This window comes from Nothobranchius furzeri, chromosome 1 (assembly GCF_043380555.1).
Source record: "Nothobranchius furzeri strain GRZ-AD chromosome 1, NfurGRZ-RIMD1, whole genome shotgun sequence".
In the NCBI taxonomy this organism is placed as follows: domain Eukaryota; kingdom Metazoa; phylum Chordata; class Actinopteri; order Cyprinodontiformes; family Nothobranchiidae; genus Nothobranchius; species Nothobranchius furzeri.
This window is the reverse complement of record NC_091741.1, coordinates 45,228,185-45,249,105: the sequence shown is the minus strand read 5'-3', so window position 1 is coordinate 45,249,105 and position 20,921 is coordinate 45,228,185. Positions and strand designations below refer to the sequence as shown.

Below are 20,921 nucleotides of genomic sequence, written 5' to 3'. Positions count from 1 at the left end.
TACCATTTTTTGAATGTTCAGTACACACTCAGCCTCAAGAGGCTGCATTTTAGAGACATTTCATCTTTGCTGCACTTGTTTATGTTATGACTGTTTGATTTTAGCGCCATCAAAAATGGGAAAGGACTGCACAGCAAAAAGGAAGTTCCCATCCACAGGGTGGCCGACATCTCCGGGGTATGTAACTTTTTTTTCCCTCCTCAGAGGTACGAGAGGTGATGTGAATGATGTGACAAACATTCAGACACCGACTAAAACGGCAATGAAGTCTTTTTAAATGGGGAGTAATTTACGCAAACATCATAACTCTTAAAGAAGCTGTAATTCTGGAAGAGACGATCTATAATCATTGACTCATTCTTTAGTAGCCTCTAAAAATAAACAGCAATAATGAAAACATCAGCGGTGCTCGGGCCTCGCTTGTTTACGTGAGCTCTGGGGCTTGATTGAGGCGTCGTTTGGCTAATGAAGCCTGATTGGGACAAGAACATTAGTGTGGGGGAAACCATAAAACCTTGCAGTGAAAGGTGATTGGTAAAAAAACAACACCCAGGAAGCTGGACGAATTTTATCACAGCAGAACCTCTCATGTTCAGCATTCAGTTCACTGTAAACTGAAATTTGATTCAAAGTTGTGTCATGGCTGAGGAAAATACTTATAATGTGATCAGTTCTGTTTTCACCCAGACTTATTGATCTCCTTAGTACACGTTTATCTGCTAACATCTTAATTATTTGAACAAACTACCGTTTATTCTTATGGGAGTAACTGGGCCGGTTCGGAAGCCTTAGCACCACAGTGTTTCCCAGTAGTTACCCTCATGGGCTCCAGAGGGTTTTAATAACCATACACAAGGTTAGGTGGCTTCCAGCAGGTCTGGTGGTCATGTCTGAGCTCTGTAAACTGTATTTTCAAGTGTTAAAGCCGGGCGTACACTGTGCGACTTTTTCACTCGCAGCGTTCAGCTTCAGCTCAAACTGTACGACTTCCTCGCAGAGCAGATCTCACGAGTCATGTGCTCACACTGTACGACCCAGTTCTCGGATGCGATCTGACTGCTCACACTGTACGTCTGGTAGCAACACGTCGGCCCTAAAAATATGCTAAAAATAGCAGTTTTTACTCAACACGTCAGACTTTTTTGTCTTGTCTTGTCTGTTGTCCTTCGGGAGTGCTGCAGGAGGACACACAGGGATTTATGGGGGTTGGATGAGGAAAACGAAATAAAGAAAGTAAATCTGTGTTTTGGGATCAGTTTAATTTGACATGAACACGACAAACACGCTTTCTTGACAATCTTTGTAAGTAAAAAAAACGTGTAGAAACAAAAACAAACAGCGTGTGTTATTAGAGAAATGGCGGGTGAGCGGTGTTGATGCAGGATTGCGCATGCGCCGTGAGCGGTTCTGATACTTTTTGGGTCGCAGCTGCTCGCAGCGCCGCTTCAACAGTGCGATACCCTCACGAGGGACGAGCGAAATATTCAACACGCCAGAAGTCCGTGCGAGCTCACGATTGCTGATCGGCAGCTGGTCACGTGGTGTTAATCGCCTCTCGTAACCCCCGTACACTACACGACCGCTCGGCGCAAAACTCGCCCCGATGTCGTGGATTCTCGCACGACTGGAAAATCGGCTCAAAAAAGTGAAAAAGTCGCACAGTGTACACCCGGCTTAACATCAGTTCATTTTAGCAGACTTTTCTCAGAAAACTAAACCCCCGTTTTTAAAATGTTAAACCTCTTCATCACCAGCGGAGCTTTAACGTTCAACTCCACCCATAATTGCTCTCACGTGTGTTTTGTTTCATATTTCCAAAACCTTACCATGTCATGTTGTGTCCGCAGCACAGATAAATTACTAAAGCTTGTAAATATAATTATGACATGGACTTATTGTGCTGACGGAGCAGCAGTGATATTTCATCAGGGGGTTTTAGTGGGTTTCACATCTATAAACCTCCAACAAACTTAATTGGCAAAACTGTGTGCCCCATTCAAGCTGCAGCAGCAGTGACTTGGGATTGTTATGAAGGGTTGTCGTGGTGCGCTCTGTAATTAAGGATCTTTAATAAAGAGAGGGAAGAGATGTACCTGCTGCACTCTGCTTCTGATGGACAACTTCACATCTCCTCTTTTAGCCAGCAAACAAAAGGGTGGGGGTCTTTATGACGTTACGGCGAGTCGTTAATGACAGCAGCTGTCTGTAGGTTCAGGTCAGCTCCATTTTCATCTGCAAACTCTTCCCTGGTTTGCAGCTTTGTCTAGAATAGTTGCCTGTGGGTTTTTCTGATCACACAGATGCACCAGCTGTGTAGGCTTGGTTAGTGTAAGCATTATAGTGTTAAACTGCAACGTTGCACACCAATCCCAACCCCTTTCCCCATTCATACATACCTCCACATGGTAACACAGTTCTATACGTCAGCACACTTTGGATAAAGGTAGATTGAGTGGGAATCGGTCACAAATAGATCAGAAATATGTTTATAAGTGTATGTTGTAGGAGATGTACAGAGGTGGTGGGAGGAGAGTGGCTAAAGCACTTGACTCACCTCGTGCCTTTAAAGGTTGCATAATGAGGTCCTCTTCTTTCGCATGTCTCCTTTTTTTCTGAACCGAGTTAGACTGCACAGCCCACACACACTGCAGGTGCTGTAAATGTGTTTGTGTCATCTCCCACTCAAGGGGTTATTTTGGAATGCAGTGGGTGGAGTTCAGGTGCTACATCTTAAGGCTAAAGTACACCTTTTACCAACAGCCTCAGCCTGCTAATGACGGGAGCTGCTCACGGCTTCCCGTCTAGTCATTTCTACTTTGGGTGGTGCATCAGCCTCTGATGTGGAAGTATAAAAGAAAAGATTGATCATTTGTGTTTTTGAAAAATTTCCCAACCTGATGAATTCACAGCAGCAAACGTGGAGCTCGTGTGTTGCTCTTGACTTTTTTTCGTCTGAGCCTTTGTTCCTACTCCTGTGTCCATGGTGCTTCACACAAACACAACGCTGCTTCATGACTCACTGGTCTGTTGTGCCTACATGCTCATGGCTGGAGTAGGCACATATTAAATTATTTTTTATCGTTTATGAATCTTCCCCTGCCACTGCAGCACTAGCACTGCCTGAATACACATGATTTAGCTCTACTTGTAATTTTGGCCTGAGTGCACCAATAAGCTCGTGAGTCACCCTCGCAGACAGAGATGGGAGCAGGAAGAGAGAGAATGGCTTTAGATTGCATGAGGGTCCAGATGTGTCATTGAGAAGCAAGGCGGGTTTCCTTTGGATATAGAGAAATAAAGATGTCTGGAGAGTAATGCAGATTGATTTCTGTCATCAACTAGCTTTTCTGTCTTGTTCTTTCATACGAAGGAGTCGGTTTTAAGGGCTACATGATTCATTCACAACCAGAGTAAAAGCTGTGTCCATCTCAATTCTAGTGCAGGTTATCGGCTAACCAGACTTCCCGTTGCCTCTGATCCTGTTTGTGGTGTGTAAAGACAGAATCTCCTGTTTATTAGTAAAGTGTCTGGTTTGGAAAACTCGGTTGATGCTTCCTGGCCTGGGAATAGGGATTCTAAGTCTCCTCCCTTCCAGGGGCTCATGGGTCCCCAGAAGAATGAAAAGATTAATGCAGGTAGGGCTGCACAATAAATTGCAAATATGTTGTTATCGCGATATCAACATGCACGATATGCATATCGCAAAGAAGAGATAAATATCCCAATAATATTCAGCTCATATGTTTGCTACACATAATGCATTCTGTCAATCAAACAGAAGCATTATGATTTTTAACAAATCAAATAGAGCTCTTCACCCATTAGGCCAATTGGGTGGGTTCTCATTGGTTAGATGCCCGCCCCGAAGGTTGACGGGACTTAATTTTGATGGTTAGCAAACACCTGAGTTGGCTCTGTTCTGCTGATTCTGCTTTTCCCGGGACCCTCTGGTTGCCTTTTCTTCATTTTCTTTTTCCCTTTCCTCACATCTTTTGCTTTTCTCATTTTTATGAATTATTTTTGGTAATTTTTTTCATTTCTTTGTTTTTGATTATTTTTGTTTCTGAGTAATATCGTCATCGCAATATTGATCATTGTTGACGCATATCTCAGGTTTTCCTAATATCGTGCAGCCCTAAATGCAAGTGAGCTAAAGAGCTATTTTCTAATCCGCTTTGCCTTACGCCCTGAATCACACATATGCTGTACTTTAATTTAAATAAAAAGTAATGTGTGTTTTGACCACGCCAGTCACCTACTTTGAGATTTATCAGCTTGTAAAAATGTGTAATTATTATGACTCCAGATCAGATGTCGGCATGCCGCAAATATGACATCACCACAGAATCTCTTCTGCCCTAGTGTAGCTGCTACTCACCACATGGACTTATTCATGGTGGTTCTTTCTCTCCTAGACAAAGGATTCAAAGTTTGCTGAACTTGCAGCCATCTTTCCTCTGCTTTTCTCCGTGTCTGGTTCAATGACGACGAGGGGAATTTGTAGTCCTGGACATATTTTCACACAGAACCTATATACATTTTTGCCCCCGTTTGGAAAATACTTGCTTTCTTGGTACATAATGTCTTTAAAATTCACGGACATCATATGTGAAATCCACGACACAAAACAAACAGGATCAGAAAATAGCTTTTAGCTCCATTGACTTGGATTTTTATTTATTTATTTATTTTTTGTTCTTCTGGGGACCCATGGACCTAAACCATGGGATTCCTTAGGCTGAACACAGAGGGAGGTCTACGACAGTGATCCCTAACTACCTTCCCCGAGGGCCGGTATCCAGCATGATTTACTGCTTTCCCTGCTTCAACACCTGATTTTCATAAGCAGGTGATCAGCAGGCTTATGCATAGCGGGATGAGCTCCTGAACAGGTGAATCAACTGTGTAGGATTAGTGGAATGACTAAAACATGCTGGATACCGGCCCTCGGGGAAGAGTTAGGAATCACTGGTCTACGATGACTTCAGAATTACCCAGAAGACACAACCATGAATCATCCGTGGGGATGGATGGGTGTGTTTTTGTTTGGCCTTTGTTGGTTGAGATGTACTGTCCGTACTTTTTTTACAACATTTCCCTTGCAGTGAATCAAAGGAGATACAGGCAGACTTTCTGTACATGATCAAATGTTAAATTTCATGAGGTTTTTTGTATCATAACAGTAACACAATGCTATTTCTTTAAGGTCATGCTTTGCCCATTTTCTGATCTGTGTCCATTAGGAAACACAAAAAGCCAAGCAGTTCCTGCCCTTCCTGCAGAGGGCCGGTCGATCAGAAGCTGTTGTAGAATACGTCTTCAGCGGCTCACGTCTCAAGCTGTACATGCCCAAAGAAACCTGCCTCATCACATTCCTGCTCGCTGGTAGGCTCAGTTGATCTCAATGTCCTTTTAACTTTGTGCCATCTAAGTAAATCCTGATCTGGTTAGGCATTTGTTTCTTTAGTGCTAAAGTTAATTCATCATATCACTTCTCTCATAGTGAGAGTTCCACTGAGGTTTTCATCTACCTAACTATAGCAGGCAGTCTGTGTCAGAGTGGGAATCGTCAACTCAGGAGTTGAAGCTGCTTCCACTCTAAGGACAGCATGAAAACACTCCTGAGTGCTTCTCTACCAAAGTTTTAAACATCAAATGAAAGTGGTTGTTTTGTTTGGGTAAAAAAGTAAAGCTCTAGAAAATAAGTGGGTATTATTGGCTGAACTTTGTCTATTTTTTATTGCTGAAGAACAAACCCTGTTTTTTTTTTTTGTTCTGGTCTTTTTCTCTTCCTCTTCATTTCTGAGAAGGTCAAGTTGTGGAATCGTGATGGTCTCAGAATATCAAGCTTTACCTTTTGGCATTCAACAGTCAGTTTATTCCCCCTCGTTGCAGTTTGTTATTGCTCGTCCTTTAGCTCATAAGCAGCTGCACAGAAGACGCGTCACGAACTAAAGAGACAGCGAGCTGAGGGTGGTTGATCGATTTTGCCACAAACAGGAAATTCCATACAATATGTTGGATTTATTTAGCAGATACTTCCACCCAAAGTCACTACAGACAGAGGGCAATGTGGGGTCAGGAACTTGCCAGAGGCATCATTGCCATATAAACTAGAGGTGTGTGTGTGTGTGTGTGTGTGTGTGTGTGTGTGTGTGTGTGTGTGTGTGTGTGTGTGTGTGTGTGTGTGTGTGTGTGTGTGTGTGTGTGTGTGTGTGTGTGTGTGTGTGTGTGTGTGTGTGTGTGTGTGTGTGAACCAATAACATTTGACCAAAATGTGATCCCATCTCCTGTGCTAGATGCATTTGCAACAGTTTAAACCCATATATCCAATCATTTAGCCATTATTTAATTAAACTCTGTATTAAAAAGCAATTCCACAATAAATCTTTACATTTAACAATGGGTATTATGACTCAGTTCCCAGACATCCAAACAAAACCATAAATATCTTTTAGAAGTGAAGTGAGATAATTTATATCAACATTTAGTCTTTGGTGTCTAAGGTGGCTGTCATTGAAAATGTGCAGTGTTGGTCTGTTGAGCGGCAGAACGACTCCTGATTAGTCCTCATTTTGATCAACGCTGGGTCAAATTTATGAAGGAGAATTCCACTGAGAAGTTTAGTTTATGCTGCCTGATGCTCTTTTAGGGTTTAACCTCAGGTTCATTTGCTGAACTTCAGAGAACCTGGACCACAGAGCCTGTTTGGAGTGTTTTTGTTTTTAATAATAAAAACGGTCTACCAACAAATCCATGTGCAATTTCAAGCATTAGAAAAATCTGGCATAAAACTCCAGATTAATATTAGGATCAATCAGTATATCAGACCAATATTGACCATTTATATATCAGCCTTGGCTGATGTACGCCTTTGGTAGAGCCGATTGTAAAAGCCAGGCTGCTGTGGATTTTTGTTTAAGTTCAAGACTCTGCGGTCCACTTACACCTCAAGGACAAAGGGCACACTTTTGAAGATGAAAATGTGCACATCCTGGACAGAGAAGATGGATGGTTCGAGAAAGAAGTAAAGGAAGCCATCTATGTCAAATGGGAAAGTCCTATATTAATAGAGGAGGCCTGAGTTAAACTTTTCCAGCACCTACAACGCAGCTCTAAACCTAATTTCTAAACCTTTTCAGTCCACATTTGAAGTAGAACTGATGACCCCCGTAGCTCAGGAGGTAGAGCGTTTCTAGAACTATAGAAGGTGCTATCTAATGCTAGCCATTCATCATAGATCACACCCTCCTGCATCTAATCAAAGAAACCAGGCCTATATCATAGGACCTAAGGATATCCACTTCTCATGGGGTAAGGAGGAGGAACATTCATAGGTAGTTTCAGCTTGTTGAGCAACAACAGACAGCTACAGCTAATTGACAATGCCCCTTGGATGAGAAGCAAAAAGTCTTCAATAAAACTTTTCTGTATATGCGTTCTGCTGATGGTGTTAAACAGCTGTTCGTGGTGTCTCTTTCGTTTACGTGCGGGCAGCACTAGCGGCTCTGACGAAGGTGGAAGTTCCGGACGAAACATGGTTGATGAAGGTAAAGGAGCATCTAATTACGTCACCGTGTTAAATAAGAAAAAGAAGATAAGTCTTCAATAAACCAAAGTACCAGCAACCTCAGTGGTCTAGTGGTAGAGTGTCTGCCCTGGGACTGGGAGTTCGGGGTTCAAAAACCACCAAATGGTTCCCGAGCGCAGCCACTGCTGCAGCTCACTGCTTCCTACGGACATGGGTCAAATGCAGAGATGAATTTCACCAGTGTGTGATGACGAATGGGAATTTAACTTTAAGAAGTCAAGTTGTCTTTATCTGAACCCCTTTGGATTCTAAAAAGAAACTTAGAGGAGGCTGCATCCTGTTCCAAACTCTCCAGAACTTAATTTATATTTTAATAATGAAATATAACAATATTGATTAAAGAAAATTATCTTCAATTTTACCTAAAGAAAGGGGGGAAAAAAACTGCATTTAAATTTTTTAATTAACCATTTTTCAGTGAGAAAACTATTTACAAACCATCCTAAATTAACGAAAACTAAAAAAGCGTTGCAGGGTGATGGTCCTTTTTATTGCATTGAGAAATGTTTTTCAGTCCGTTTCTGTTTTGCTCACACATTTTTCTGCCATACATATTCTCATCATTACCAAGAAATCTGATCTATATTTCTGAGAAGCACTCAGATTCTGTTTAATTATGCATGCTTGAATCATTGATGGATGAAGTAATTTTCTGGATTTTTTTTCTTCTCGTGGTTGTTTTTGCAACCCACTGGAGGTTTTGTAATTGCTTTTTTAATGCTGTTAACATGTTTCCCAGCCAATGGGGTTCCACACGCACACACAAGCTCACTTTTGCTGTAAAATTTCTCTGCAGTAAAGACCCAAACACTTTTTTTATAATGCAAAACTCGATTGAACATTTGGTTTAAGCAGTAGGATGCGAGAGACATGATATCTCCATAGTCTATTTTTATCATAAATTAATTCAGAGGTTATTAGCAAATTGCAACAGCCACATTAGTGCAGAGTGAATTAAATCAAGGTTCGTGAAAAGAGATCGGTCTGCAGAAAAGGAAGTGACCCGTGATGTCTTTAATGCAAACATTAGTCTAGGTTTGCAATCACTGAAACCAAAGGCACCTTATAGTTTTTAATAACATTTGTTATTCAAGTCTGTTGCATCAGCTAACAAGCTCTCTCTTTGTTTGTCGCAATGTGGATGTCTGCTTTTCAAAAATAAAATCTCATATGTGAGATGAAACAGTAAGTTTGCTGGGCTGTGACCTCCATTTTTCTATATTTTGGCTGTTTCCATGATTTCCTAACTGTCACACCCTTCACACTTCAGATGAAATGAAGCCCTTAGGCCTAAAGACCCCCCATCTATCTGCTTCTAATCTCCCAGCACTCACTATCTCCTGCTACTTTCGTTTTCCTGTCAAAGTTATCTTTTCATGTTTTGTTTGCCCATCTGCACCAGGGGCCGTGTGCAAAATGACACATGCGATAAATCGGCTGCCCCAAGACTGTTGTATTTATCTGTGTATGAAAGGACCCAAGCCCTCTGGACCTTTTCACTTTTAAGCTATTGCATATTTCTGACAGGAAATAAGACTTGTCTTGTTTCTGATATGTTGTAGATTTCAAATGTAGGTTTGCCAGAAATGTATAGAATTCTTGATGCAGATTTTATGAAGAACAGGACGTCAATGATGTGATGTTTAAAGTTTTTGCAGTTGAAACGTCATTTACTCTTCAATTTAACTTGCATTGTAAAGGCACAATGTATTTCTATTATAGGTTTTAATGATTACAAAGTAAATTTCACTATTGACTTGCCATAAAAACTGTAATTTGGGATTGTGCTATTTACAATGATGCAGTAGAGATTAAATCTGTAACAACTGTATTTAATAATCCATTAAAGTGGTGAGGAAGCTCATTTTAAAATGGCCTAACCATCTGCACAACATGGGTAAGGAGAGTCGATGTGATGAGTGGGACTGCTCTGACAAAGTCCTCTGCATCCACTTGGAGCTATTAATGTAAAGCTGGCCAACATTTTAGCCTCCTGGCTTTCTTTTTCATTTATTTATTTATTTATTTTTGCGCGCGTGTGTGTGTGTGTGTGTCCTGCTTGTCAAATTTCTTTTGTCATCATAAAAAGCTGGGGGCATCATGTGTTGGTCCTGCAGACTATAAATGGCCGGTTTGCCTGCTGGCCTTTAATTATAATACAAGTGCTGAAATTCAGATTAAATTGCTCAGAATGGTGAGGAGTTCACTGAATGACAAAATAAAATTATGATTACCACTTAATAAGAAAACACTAGTAATTGGTTTAGTTTGTAAGTGTTTTCATTTAAAGAAAACCCACAATATCTCCTTAAACTGTGTCAAATATTTTCATCATACTCAATGTTCATACAATTTCATTCATAACTTCTTTTAAAAGGGTTTTGTAAAAACCTTTTTTACAACATTAAACTGTTGTTTGAGCCTCTGTATAGCAAATGAAACCTTGTTGGGGTTCACAATGGCCCTGGTACCCTGAAAAATGGTCAAACATGAGAAAGACAAGTTAAGTACATAAATATTGATGAGCTATGTGCTGATTGGCTGGTTTACCCCAGTGACTCTATGGCACTGCCTAAAGCTGTAAACTGTACAGTATCTGGATAATTCGTTAGGCAAGTTGTGAACCCATCGGGCATTCACTCAAAGTCTGAAAATTCCTAGTTCATCCAGGAACTTTACGTGTATGCTCTGTAGTGCTTGGTGATATGACCACAAATTGTTATCGTGGTGTATTGAGTTCACCGCAATGACAAAAAATGGACTATTACTGTTTGCATGTGCAAGAAGAAAGGTTGTCCACTAGATATAACTGTGGCGGCATCATTTCTCCGCAGGAAGTTTTATTGATGGTATTATTTCCCCTAACCCATTCATTGCATTTATTTTTATTTGCTACTTAAACTGCAAAACAGAGTTCTAAGTGCCTTTTGTTAAGATTGATTGGTAAACCAAGCACAGGTTACCAAGTAAAAAAGTAAAAGAATCACATTCTCTATAAAGAGAAGTTGTCCTGAAACCTGTTGCTACCCTCTTTCAGCACACTTTACCTTCGCTTTGATCACATCGTTTTTGCTGAATCCATAAAGTAGCCAAATTATGTAAGCATTTTTGGGAACAAGCTTCCCTTTGACAAAATCTACCGCACCCACATGAGCCCCTGGCTTAATGTTTGGTGCTGCCTGCCAAGCGCTGCCGCGTCACAGAGCAGAGAGATGCCGCGAGCAGCGGCAAGTAGTGAGTGACGCAGAACGATGAGCTGCTTCTTTCATATTGAATGGTTGTCCCTTTGCTCACGTCTTTCCCATGTTACAGACTGGATTAGGTGGAGTAACTTGACTAGTTGCAGTGTTTCCCCTCTATATGCATTAAAGTGATGCTGTGCCAAAGCTGAAGTTCCAGCACCAGGCCTACAAAATGCCCCCCCCCCCCTGCTCTCACAGCCAACTTAAGGAAGCGAAACAACTCCATCCCCTTTCAAAGACAACGCATGGACCCAAAACGCACAGAAGTGAAACCCCCCCCCCCCCACGGGTCCTTCTCAAAAAATTTGCATATTGTGATAAAGTTCATTATTTTCTGTAATGTACTAATAAACATTAGACTTTTATATATATTGGATTCATTACACACAGCTGAAGTAGTTCAAGCCTTTTATTTCTAATATTGATGATTGTGGCATACAGCTCATGAAAACCCAAAATTCCTATCTCAAAAAATTTGCATATTTCATCTGACCAATAAAAGAAAAGTGCTTTTAATACAAAACAAGTCAACCTTACAATAATTATGTTCAGTTATGCACTCAATACTTGGTCAGGAATCCTTTTGCAGAAATGACTGCTTCAATGCAAAGTGGCATGGAGGCAATCAGCCTGTGGCACTGCTGAGGTGTTATGGAGGCCCAGGATGCTTCGATAGCAGACTTAAGCTCATCCAGAGTGTTGGGTCTTGAAGCTCTCAACTTTCTCTTCACAATGTACCACAGATTCTCTATGGGATTCAGGTCAGGAGAGTTGGGAGGCCAATTGAGCACAGTAATACCATGGTCAGTAAACCATTTACCAGTGATTTTGGCACTGTGAGCAGGTGCCAGGTCGTGCTGAAAAATGAAATCTTCATCTCCATAAAGCTTTTCAGCAGATGGAAGCATGAAGTGCTCCAAAATCTCCTGATAGCTAGCTGCATTGACCCTGCCCTTGATAAAACACAGTGGACCAACACCAGCAGCTGCCATGGCACCCCAGACCACCACTGACTGTGGGTACTTGACACTGGACTTCAGGCCTTTTGGCATTTCCCTCTGCCCAGTCTTCCTCCAGACTCTGGCACCTTGATTTCTGAATGACATGCAAAATTTGCTTTCATCCGAAAAAAGTACTTTGGACCACTGAGCAACAGTCCAGTGCTGCTTCTCTGTAGCCCAGGTCAGGCGCTTCTGCTGCTGTTTCTGGTTCAAAAGTGGCTTGACCTGGGGAATGCGGCACCTGTAGCCCATTTTCTGCTCACGCCTGTACACGGTGGCTCTGGATGTTTCTACTCCAGACTCAGTCCACTGCTTCTGCAGGTCCCCCAAGGTCTGGAATCGGTCCTTCTCCACAATCTTCCTCAGGGTCCGGTCACCTCTTCTCGTTGTGCAGCGTTTTCTGCCACACTTTTTCCTTCCCACAGACTTCCCACTGAGGTGCCTTGATACAGCACTCTGGGAACAGCCCAGAGTGCTGTATCAAATCTGATTCTATATTTCATTCAGAAATTTCTTTCTGTGTCTTATCCTCTTGCTTGAGGGTGTCAATGATGGCCTTCTGGACAGCATTCAGGTCGGCAGTCCTACTCATGATTGCTGTTTTGAGTAATGAACTAGGCTGGGAGTTTTTAAAAGCCTCAGGAATCTTTTGCAGGTGTTTAGAGTTCATTAGTTAATTCAGATGATTAGGTTAATAGCTCGTTTAGAGAACCTTTGCATGATATGCAAATTATTTGAGATGGGAATTTTGGGTTTTCATGAGCTGTATGCCAAAATAATCAATATTAGAAACAATAAAAGGCTTGAACTAATTAATCTAATATAAATGAAAGTCTAATGTTAATCAATACATTACAGAAAATAATGAACTTTATCACAATATGCTAATTTTTTGAGAAGGACCTGTAAAGTGACTTTGGTAAGAGTCATACATTTTTGCACTAGTGCTCTGTCATTCTTTGTTTTTTTTCCTCTCTTCCAACAAAGACGTTAGCAGTAGCTTGGCCTAGCGTTGATCTGCAGTTTGCATTACCCCCACCAACATATGTCACTGGCAGTGTGTGAATTGTGCATGTTCAGTCTTTCATATGCTTAAGACATGTTAAACCAGCTTTATTCAGACTGAACAGTTTCTCCGTGGCCATTGCAATATTTCTAATTTGCATATGGAACCAGGTCACAGACAGCACAGGCTGTGTGACATGGTACATTTGACACCCCTAACTGCCTTTATTCAACAACAAGGTAAATGTGATTTTAAATTCTAGGACAAAGGGAAAGTATTCAACAGATGCTCCAGTTAGTAATCCATTTCCCTAGCTGTTTTTCTCCCCTCGTATTTTGCATTCACCATGGCCAGATTTTTATTATTTAACAATGTTGTGGGAGGCCATTCAAGAATTGTTTACAGCATCCCTGCAAAACAAATGATCCCAAGGCAGAGTGTGATGTAAGACTCAGTCAGTTTCTCTTATTGAAACACAATTTAGCATTTTCACTCACATTTTTGTTGGACTGCAATGTTTTTGTTTTCTTTTTGTTTTAATGTTTAAAACCAACCTACTATTTCTCCAGTGAGAGACCTCAGAGCTTCTGCCTCGCCTTTGCTTTCCAGAACTTTTTTTGATAGATTATGATGGTGCAGAAAAGGAGGGAAAATATAGGGTCAAGGAAACGAAAGACTCGGGAGCAAAGCTATGCCTTCAAAGATGACCGGAGGTGTACGTCATGAGTTCAAGGGTGGTTCCCTTTACTCTTCTAACACCGTCCTCGCTTTCTTCTTCTTTCACTCTGGTCCATGCAGTGCCACTTCCGTGTGGAAGTTTGATAAAGGGTAGAAAAGTCATCTGTTTTTAAAGGAAAAGGAGGGCACCCGGACAGGGAAGAGGCTGGCGGTATGCTGGGATGGGTTTTGAAGGCAGATGAAAGAAAAGGACAGAAATGAGACATGGAAGCTAAAGGGATAAAAAAGATTAAAGGAAAGAGTTATTGTAAAAGAGAAACAAAAAATACAATTGCTGTGAAGTGTGTAACTATAGAGGCATGTTGAAGCTAGGGGAAACCAAGCAGTGGAAAGGCTGTAAAAGTTTATTGGCTTCAATGGCTTTTACAGATTTTCATAGAGGAGGCCACTTTCAAAGTTACTGAGAAAGTTTTCCTGTGGAGCGGACTGTCAGAAAGATGAAACACCCCAAGCTCGGACACAAAGATTTACAGTGTCAGCTAGGCGCTTTAGCCATCATCCTGTGTTTGGCTGAATGCCATTTGTTAGGCTTGGTTATTTATTTTTAAATTGCAGCGTGTTCATGCTTTTGTTGTTGCGTGTATGCCAGAGTGCTGGTAAACTGGAGCAAGAGTGGATAAATGTAGGGAAAACGGACCGAAATGTGCATCAAACAAGACGGGCAATCTAACAAGTTACAAATGCCTCGTCTTGATGCCTCGAGACAGATTTGAAGTCTTGCAACATAATCAAGTTGCTACACTGGTGTTGAATTTGCAGCGTTTTGAGCTTCAGTCTGGAACATAAATGGGCTGCAAGTTTCATCAGCCTGTAGACAAATCAATAGTCCAGCAGATCCAGCGTGTGCTTTCGTGAGACGAAGCAAAAGCTCTCAGGCATCCTGCAAATGTGCTAACATCTAACCTACAACTAATATTTAACTTTAATAAATATCAAATTGAGTTGCCTGTGCATGCTAAATGATTTATGGATGATGATGCATCTGCATGCTGCAGCGAAGGTGGCACACAGTACTTTAAGGAGAAGTTTTCAATGCTACATTGAATTGTTCGAATAGTGTTGGGGGAGTCTTAACATCTGAGCTGTTGAAGGACGTGTTTGAGTCTTGGCTGAGGTATGGAGGACGTACATTAGAGACCCAAAGCGAGATGATGCTGAGGCAGAAAGATGGATTGAAGGGATAAAAAGGAGGTAGTTAAAAACAAATCCAAGGATTTTCCCTTGCAGCAGGCTCTTCATTTTTTAACGTCTACCATCTTTCTGCTGTATCCCCATTTATCCCTCTCCTGACCCTCATGTCTTGTTGCCCACCTACATCTTTCAACCAGTGATGAGCCTTTTTTTCCTAGCTTGGCCTGCATCCACTAAAGCAGCTGTGAAGGGGAAGATATTCAAATAGGGGATTGACACCATGTAGCTACACCCTGCAAAGGACAACGAAGATTAATGAGATGGAAATTTAAATGGAATGATGTTATGGGTGATGGAGGGAGGAGAGATGAGTTTCAGATTTGAATTCATGCACACATTTAGATGCTAGCCCCTTCAGCTTTTATGTTGACTGTCTCATTGCTAATTATATCCTGTTGACAGCCTGTCAAAAATCAAGAGTTAGTAACTTAATAACATTTTAAAAAAGAGATGCTAATGGCATACATACAGAGACACCTCAATCCTGGAAGCATCAATTTATACCTGCAGACATGCCAGAAGTAAGAGCGCTAGTGTCTGGCAGCTTAGTTGCAAAAACGTCAGAGCCTAATCAATATGAAGAAGAAAATATAATTTCTATAGCGCCTCTCAAGATAAAAATCACGAGGCACTTCACAAAAACACAAAATGTAAAAATATAAAGAATTTAGAAAATAGTTAAAATATATTTAAAATGAGCAAAAAGTAGACAATTGTGATTAAAAAAAAAGTTAAAAAAAAGAGTGAATAGGAAAGAGGGGAATCAGTGGATCCTGAGGTTGGTGGAATAGGTGGGGAGAGCAGAATAAAGAGAGAGAGGTGAAGAAGGTCATACAAAAGCCAGCTTGAACAAGTGAGTCTTCACCTGCTTTTTTAATGAGTCCACTGATCTCAGGCTCAGGGGGAGAGAGTTCCAGAGTCAAGGGGCCACAGCAGCAAATGATCTATCACCTTTTGGTCTTTAGCCTGATGCGCTGCACCACCAGTAGGCTTTGATCACTGGACCTCAGGGACCTGCTGGGGTTGTAGGGACTAAGAAGATCACCAATGTAAGATGGTGCTTGTCCATGTAAGGCCCTATAGACCAGAACTAGGTTCTTGAAATGAACCCTGAAGTTGACTGGCAGCCAATGAAGCTGGAGGAGAAGCGGGGTGATGTGGGTGTGTTAGGAGGACTTGGTCTGAAGCCGAGCACAGGCGTTCTGAACCACCTGTAGACGGTTCAGGGAGGTTCTGCTCAGACACGTGAAAAGAGAGTTACAGTAGTCTAAGCGTGAGGAGATGAAGGGGTGGATAACTGTCAAGTTCAGAGCGGGACAGAATAGGACTCAGCTTTGCAATGTTCCTGAGATGGAAGAAGGAAGAGTGAACAAGAGAACTGACATGAGAATCCAGGGTGAGAGCTGGGTCAAAGGTCATGCCAAGCTTCCTGACGGAAGGTTTGTTGTGAGAAGCAAGCTGACCAAGAGAGTCTCTGACTTTGGGAACCAGCTTGTCTGGGGCACACATGAGGATCTCAGTCTTATCTTCATTCAGCTGTAGAAAGCTCCCAGCCATCCAGGTTTTGATAAGAGTCTAAGCAGGTGTGTAACAGCTGCAGCTTAGACATCTCATGGGGCTTAAAGGAGATGTACAGTTGGATGTCATCTGCATAAAGATGGTAGGAGATTACTTTGAAGGAGCTCAGGATATGCTGAAGAGGGAGCAGATAGAGGAGGAAGAGCAGAGGCCCCAGCACAAAACCTTGTGGGACACCATGGGTAATGGAGGTGGTAGAGGACCTAAACTTGGGGAGGGCCACAGAAAAAGAGTGCTCAAAAAGATAAGAGAACCACTCCAGAGCAGAGGTCTTTATAGAGTTAACTAGTTTGGTTAATTCAGGCAAAGAAACAGGAGCAAAACTATCTAGGATGATGGGTCTGGTTGGAGACGGGAGAGGCAGCGATAAGGCTGAAGGAGAGATGCTAGATCTAACCTTATTGACTTTGTCCACTAAGAAAGACAGAAAGTTCTCACAGTCTGTAACAGAGTGGATGGAGGCTGTAGGAGAGGCAGGAGAGACAATACTGCTGATGGTGTTAAACAGCACCTTGGGGTTCCCTTTGCTCTGGGACACCAGGTTGGAGAAATAGGAAACCCTAGTGTCTCTGACTGCAGAGTTAAAGGATGTCAGAAGATCCTTTAGGTGCAGCAGATGGATGTGGAGATGGGTTTTCTTCCACAAGCGCTCAGTTTTTTCTGCATTGGCGCGTAAGGCTGTGAAGGCTGTCATTAAACCAGGGAGTAGGGTTCACTGCAGGAACTGATCTGGTTCTGACAGGACAGATGTTATCCAGAATGGAGAGGCAGTGCTCGTTAAACTAAGAAGTTAAGGAATCTGGGTCGTTATCAGAAGAACAGGGTGGATCAAAAGCAGCAGAAAAATTGCTGGCTGTGCTCTCATTAAGAAAATGAGAACTAACCATACGGTGAGCAGGAGGTGGGGATGCAGAAACTGACAAGTTAAAGAAAATGCAGTGGTGATCTGAAATATAAACGTCCTCAGGACAAACACTGTCAGCATTTAGACCCAGGGTAAAAACAAGGTCTAGAGTGTGCCCCTGGTGTGTGTGGGGCCAGAAACATGCTGGGTAAAGCTGAAGGAGTCCATAAGGCTGGAGAAATTCATGGCAAAGTGATCAGAGGGATCATCAACGTGGATGTTAAAGTCACCAACAATCACCAGTCTGGACAGCTTCACAGTGGAGGATAGAAAATCACTAAACTCCTGCAGGACAGAACTGTTTGGACCAGGTGGACGATAGACCACAGCACAGTAGAACGGGTCCTTACGGCCGACTTTAATCAGCTGCAGTTCAAAGGAAGCAAAGTGACAAGAGGTTGTAGAGCTACATGGAAGATGGTTTCTGAAAACAACAGCTAGGCCTCCACCACGACCAGAACCCCGGGGCTGGCTAAGAAAAGAATAACCACTCGGGCAGAGTTCAATCAGACCAGAATAATCAGATGTTTGCTGCCAAACTTCAGTCAGAAACAGAAAATCCAGGTTTTTAGAGAGAAGTAAATCATTGAGCAGGAAAGACTTATTGTTAACAGAGCGGGTATTTAATAGAGCCATGCTGAGTGAGGTGGAGGAATCAAACTACAGAAACAGCTGGAGTTAGTGGACATAAATTAGCAGGGTTAGATCCACAGTGTTTATAAAAACCACTTATGGAGGGAACAGGAGGAGAAACAACTGAGGAATGAGGATAAACGGAGAAACTGCGCCGCAACGCGGCCTGATGGGAATGCGGAAGTGGCGCTCAAGTCGCCAAACAAAGGACAAGAAGCTAGAAGATCACGCCGATGTTTACTAGATAAACCACACTTTAAAAGAAGTCTTATTCTCACCTGGATTCCTGCTTGTTTACCTCTTTTCCTCTGACTTTTTCCCGGGACCGGATAAACATCGCAGGCGGCGGCCTGGTTGGAATCGTCATTTGGCTCCGGGCCAGTGCGCCACTCAGATTAAGCAAACGGAGAGGTGCGTCCTCGGTGCATCTTGAGCAATAGTGAACGAACGGAAGGACAAAAGAGTCTGACGATCATAGGAGATGGTAGCAGGGACACTACTGAAGAGGATCGCAGACAGGAGCAAGGTGGAAAAGAGGAGGTTAGCCAAGCACAGGCGCCATCTTGTTACCGACCGGAAGCGGAAATCATTAGCATAGGAATTTGAGATGCAACAGTCTTTCACATTTAATTTCCATTTAGCTGTTTAGATTTTCCTCTTTTACCCTAAGTACTTTTACACCATAGAGGGAACAGTTGTTTACAGGTTAAGGTTCCGCTCGACCCTTTTTCTGCAGAACTACTTCTGATTCACATGTTGCAGCTGCTCATTAATTAGTTCCACTTATCAGAGAAAGAAAATGTGAAATATAGAAGAAAGAAGCTATATAGAAGATAAAGATACTAAGACTGTTCAGAATTTTAGGGATGTCCCGATACAACTTTTTCACATCCGATATACCGATCTTGCAGCCTTCAGTACTGACCGATACCGATATCAGTCGGATACAATATCAGCACAAATCATACGCACTTTTATCTATTTCGTAGTGTAGAATGTATGAAAGTCTTGATCAAGTGATATTACTCAGAGACAAGAGCCAGTAACAGTAAGTATGAAAAAATGAACTTTCATTTAACCATTGGTTGCAAAAATGTAAACCTTAACGTACTGCTTATATCAGAGATTTTTGATGCAGTCCGATATAATCAGATAGTGTTTTTGGGCCGATATCGAATTTCCTTCGATATCGATATCGGAACGAGACATCCCTACAGGATTTTTTGGCCCCTTTTGGATGTCAAGTCACAAGGTTGGTGTACTTCATTAGCTTAATGTGATAAATACACTTGTTTGATTATGATGTAAAAGTATATTTTCTGATATGAAGTATTTTTCTGGAGTTTTACGTGAATAGTTCTCAAAAGTTGTTGTGGCCAAAATAAACCCTGTTCTACAAATCTGCATTGTGCCTATGTCCATCCTTGAGGGTGCTACAATATATTTGGCTAAACTGCAGAGAGGGCACAAATGCATCAGCAGCAACACATTCCCTCTACAGCTATTTCTACTAGATGAAGCTCATTATCTGCCATACTTAGAGGAGAGAGAAGTTGACTCAATCCCTTTATGTATGTATTGGACCGGCTCAGAACACAGTGACGCACAAAGTTACAGACAATATCAAAATAAGGAAGGGGAAGTGATGCATCCAGTTAGCTGTGGGTTTGAGAATTTTAGAATTGTTTAGGTGATTAAAATACAGCACTCAGATATTTTCACGTTTTGAACGCCTGTGGCTCACTTCAAATCCAAGGTTAAAATGCTCCTAACTGGGTGACCCCACCAATCTCACAAGAAAGCAGTGTAGTAGGAACAGCTCAACACAATTTTCACTTCAGTCTTCCCAATGATCCAGATAAAACCTGATTGATGTGATGTACGGTGGACTGACGGGGTGAGCATTCACTCCAGGCTAGTAAGAGGAGCAGCTGTGCTACAGCATCCCCTGCGTGTGTTGTCTGCTACGTAGTGTAATGTCAGAACAATCAGTGTTTGTCTTGTTTGTCTCTCAGATCAGATGAGATGGATATCCTGAACCTATAGTATGACCCAGATGTTTATCTCTGTGTCGGGACTGAGTTATGTATCTCGGCGAAGGTTAAAATTGGCTGTGCTAAGTGCCTCCCTGGCTCGGTTTAAATGCTGCAGGGAGGACAGTAAGTGCAAGGGACTTGCAGTCAGGTCATTTGAGGCAAGCATTTGGTGTGTGTGTTTGTGTGTGTGTGTTTGAATTTATATACATATATATATATATATATATATATATATAGATAGATAGATAGATAGATAGATAGATTACAAAATGTATTTAGTTGGTTATTAGTTTGTGTTTGACCTGTTATAATCTTGTTGCTGAACTTAAGTCCTTTTTCTCCCCCTCAGTTGTTTAACTGAAATGTTTTTGTCTTTGAGTTTCGAAAAAAGTTGTTGCTTCTGCTAAGCCGGTACAAACTCTTGTACTTTATGTGCTGCACAATAAAACTTGACTTCTTTGTGAATTACGTTCCAGAGCAGTCTCTTCTGTGGATTATCCTTGGAGAAAACACAATTCCAGTCCCTTATCATAGCTGCAACCAACCCAAGCAGAAACTTGTATCTCCCTCTCTGCAATTACTTCATACACCATTTTTTTTCCAACAGCGAGCAGAATTTTCCCCCCTCCCAAAGTCTCTCCTGTCTTGTCTCTCTAGTTCTTTTGTTCTGCGCCCCTCGTCTCTCTTTTAATTTTTTATTTATTTTTTTCCCTTGTTTTACTCTGTCAGTGTTATAGCCACTGAGTCCCACGTGTAAGCCCTGTCCTGGTAAACTTCTATAAATACCATGAGATGATCTTGGCCATCAGCGTTTCCCCGGCTTCTCTGCAGTGCTAGCAGCTTTATCATTTTCTCACATTTTATTGAGTCTTTAGATTATAAATAACCAGCCCAGCAAATCCTCGGTGAAAATGTCAAACCATTTTCTAATATATCGAATGGAACAAGCTCAATTATCGATGACATTTCCTGTTAATGTTTCTAAGGACATTTCTGGGGCT

General features: G+C 41.8%; 1 protein-coding gene across 1 annotated transcript in view; it reads left to right on the top strand.

Moving 5' to 3' along the window:
- Positions 1-20,921, top strand: part of snd1 (staphylococcal nuclease and tudor domain containing 1) — a 225,577-nt gene that overhangs the window by 64,406 nt on the left and 140,250 nt on the right. The window contains exons 14-15 of the mRNA XM_015959730.3: positions 105-177; positions 5,244-5,385. Coding sequence (XP_015815216.3) covers positions 105-177; positions 5,244-5,385 — 215 coding nt within the window. The remainder of the gene's footprint in view (positions 1-104; positions 178-5,243; positions 5,386-20,921) is intronic.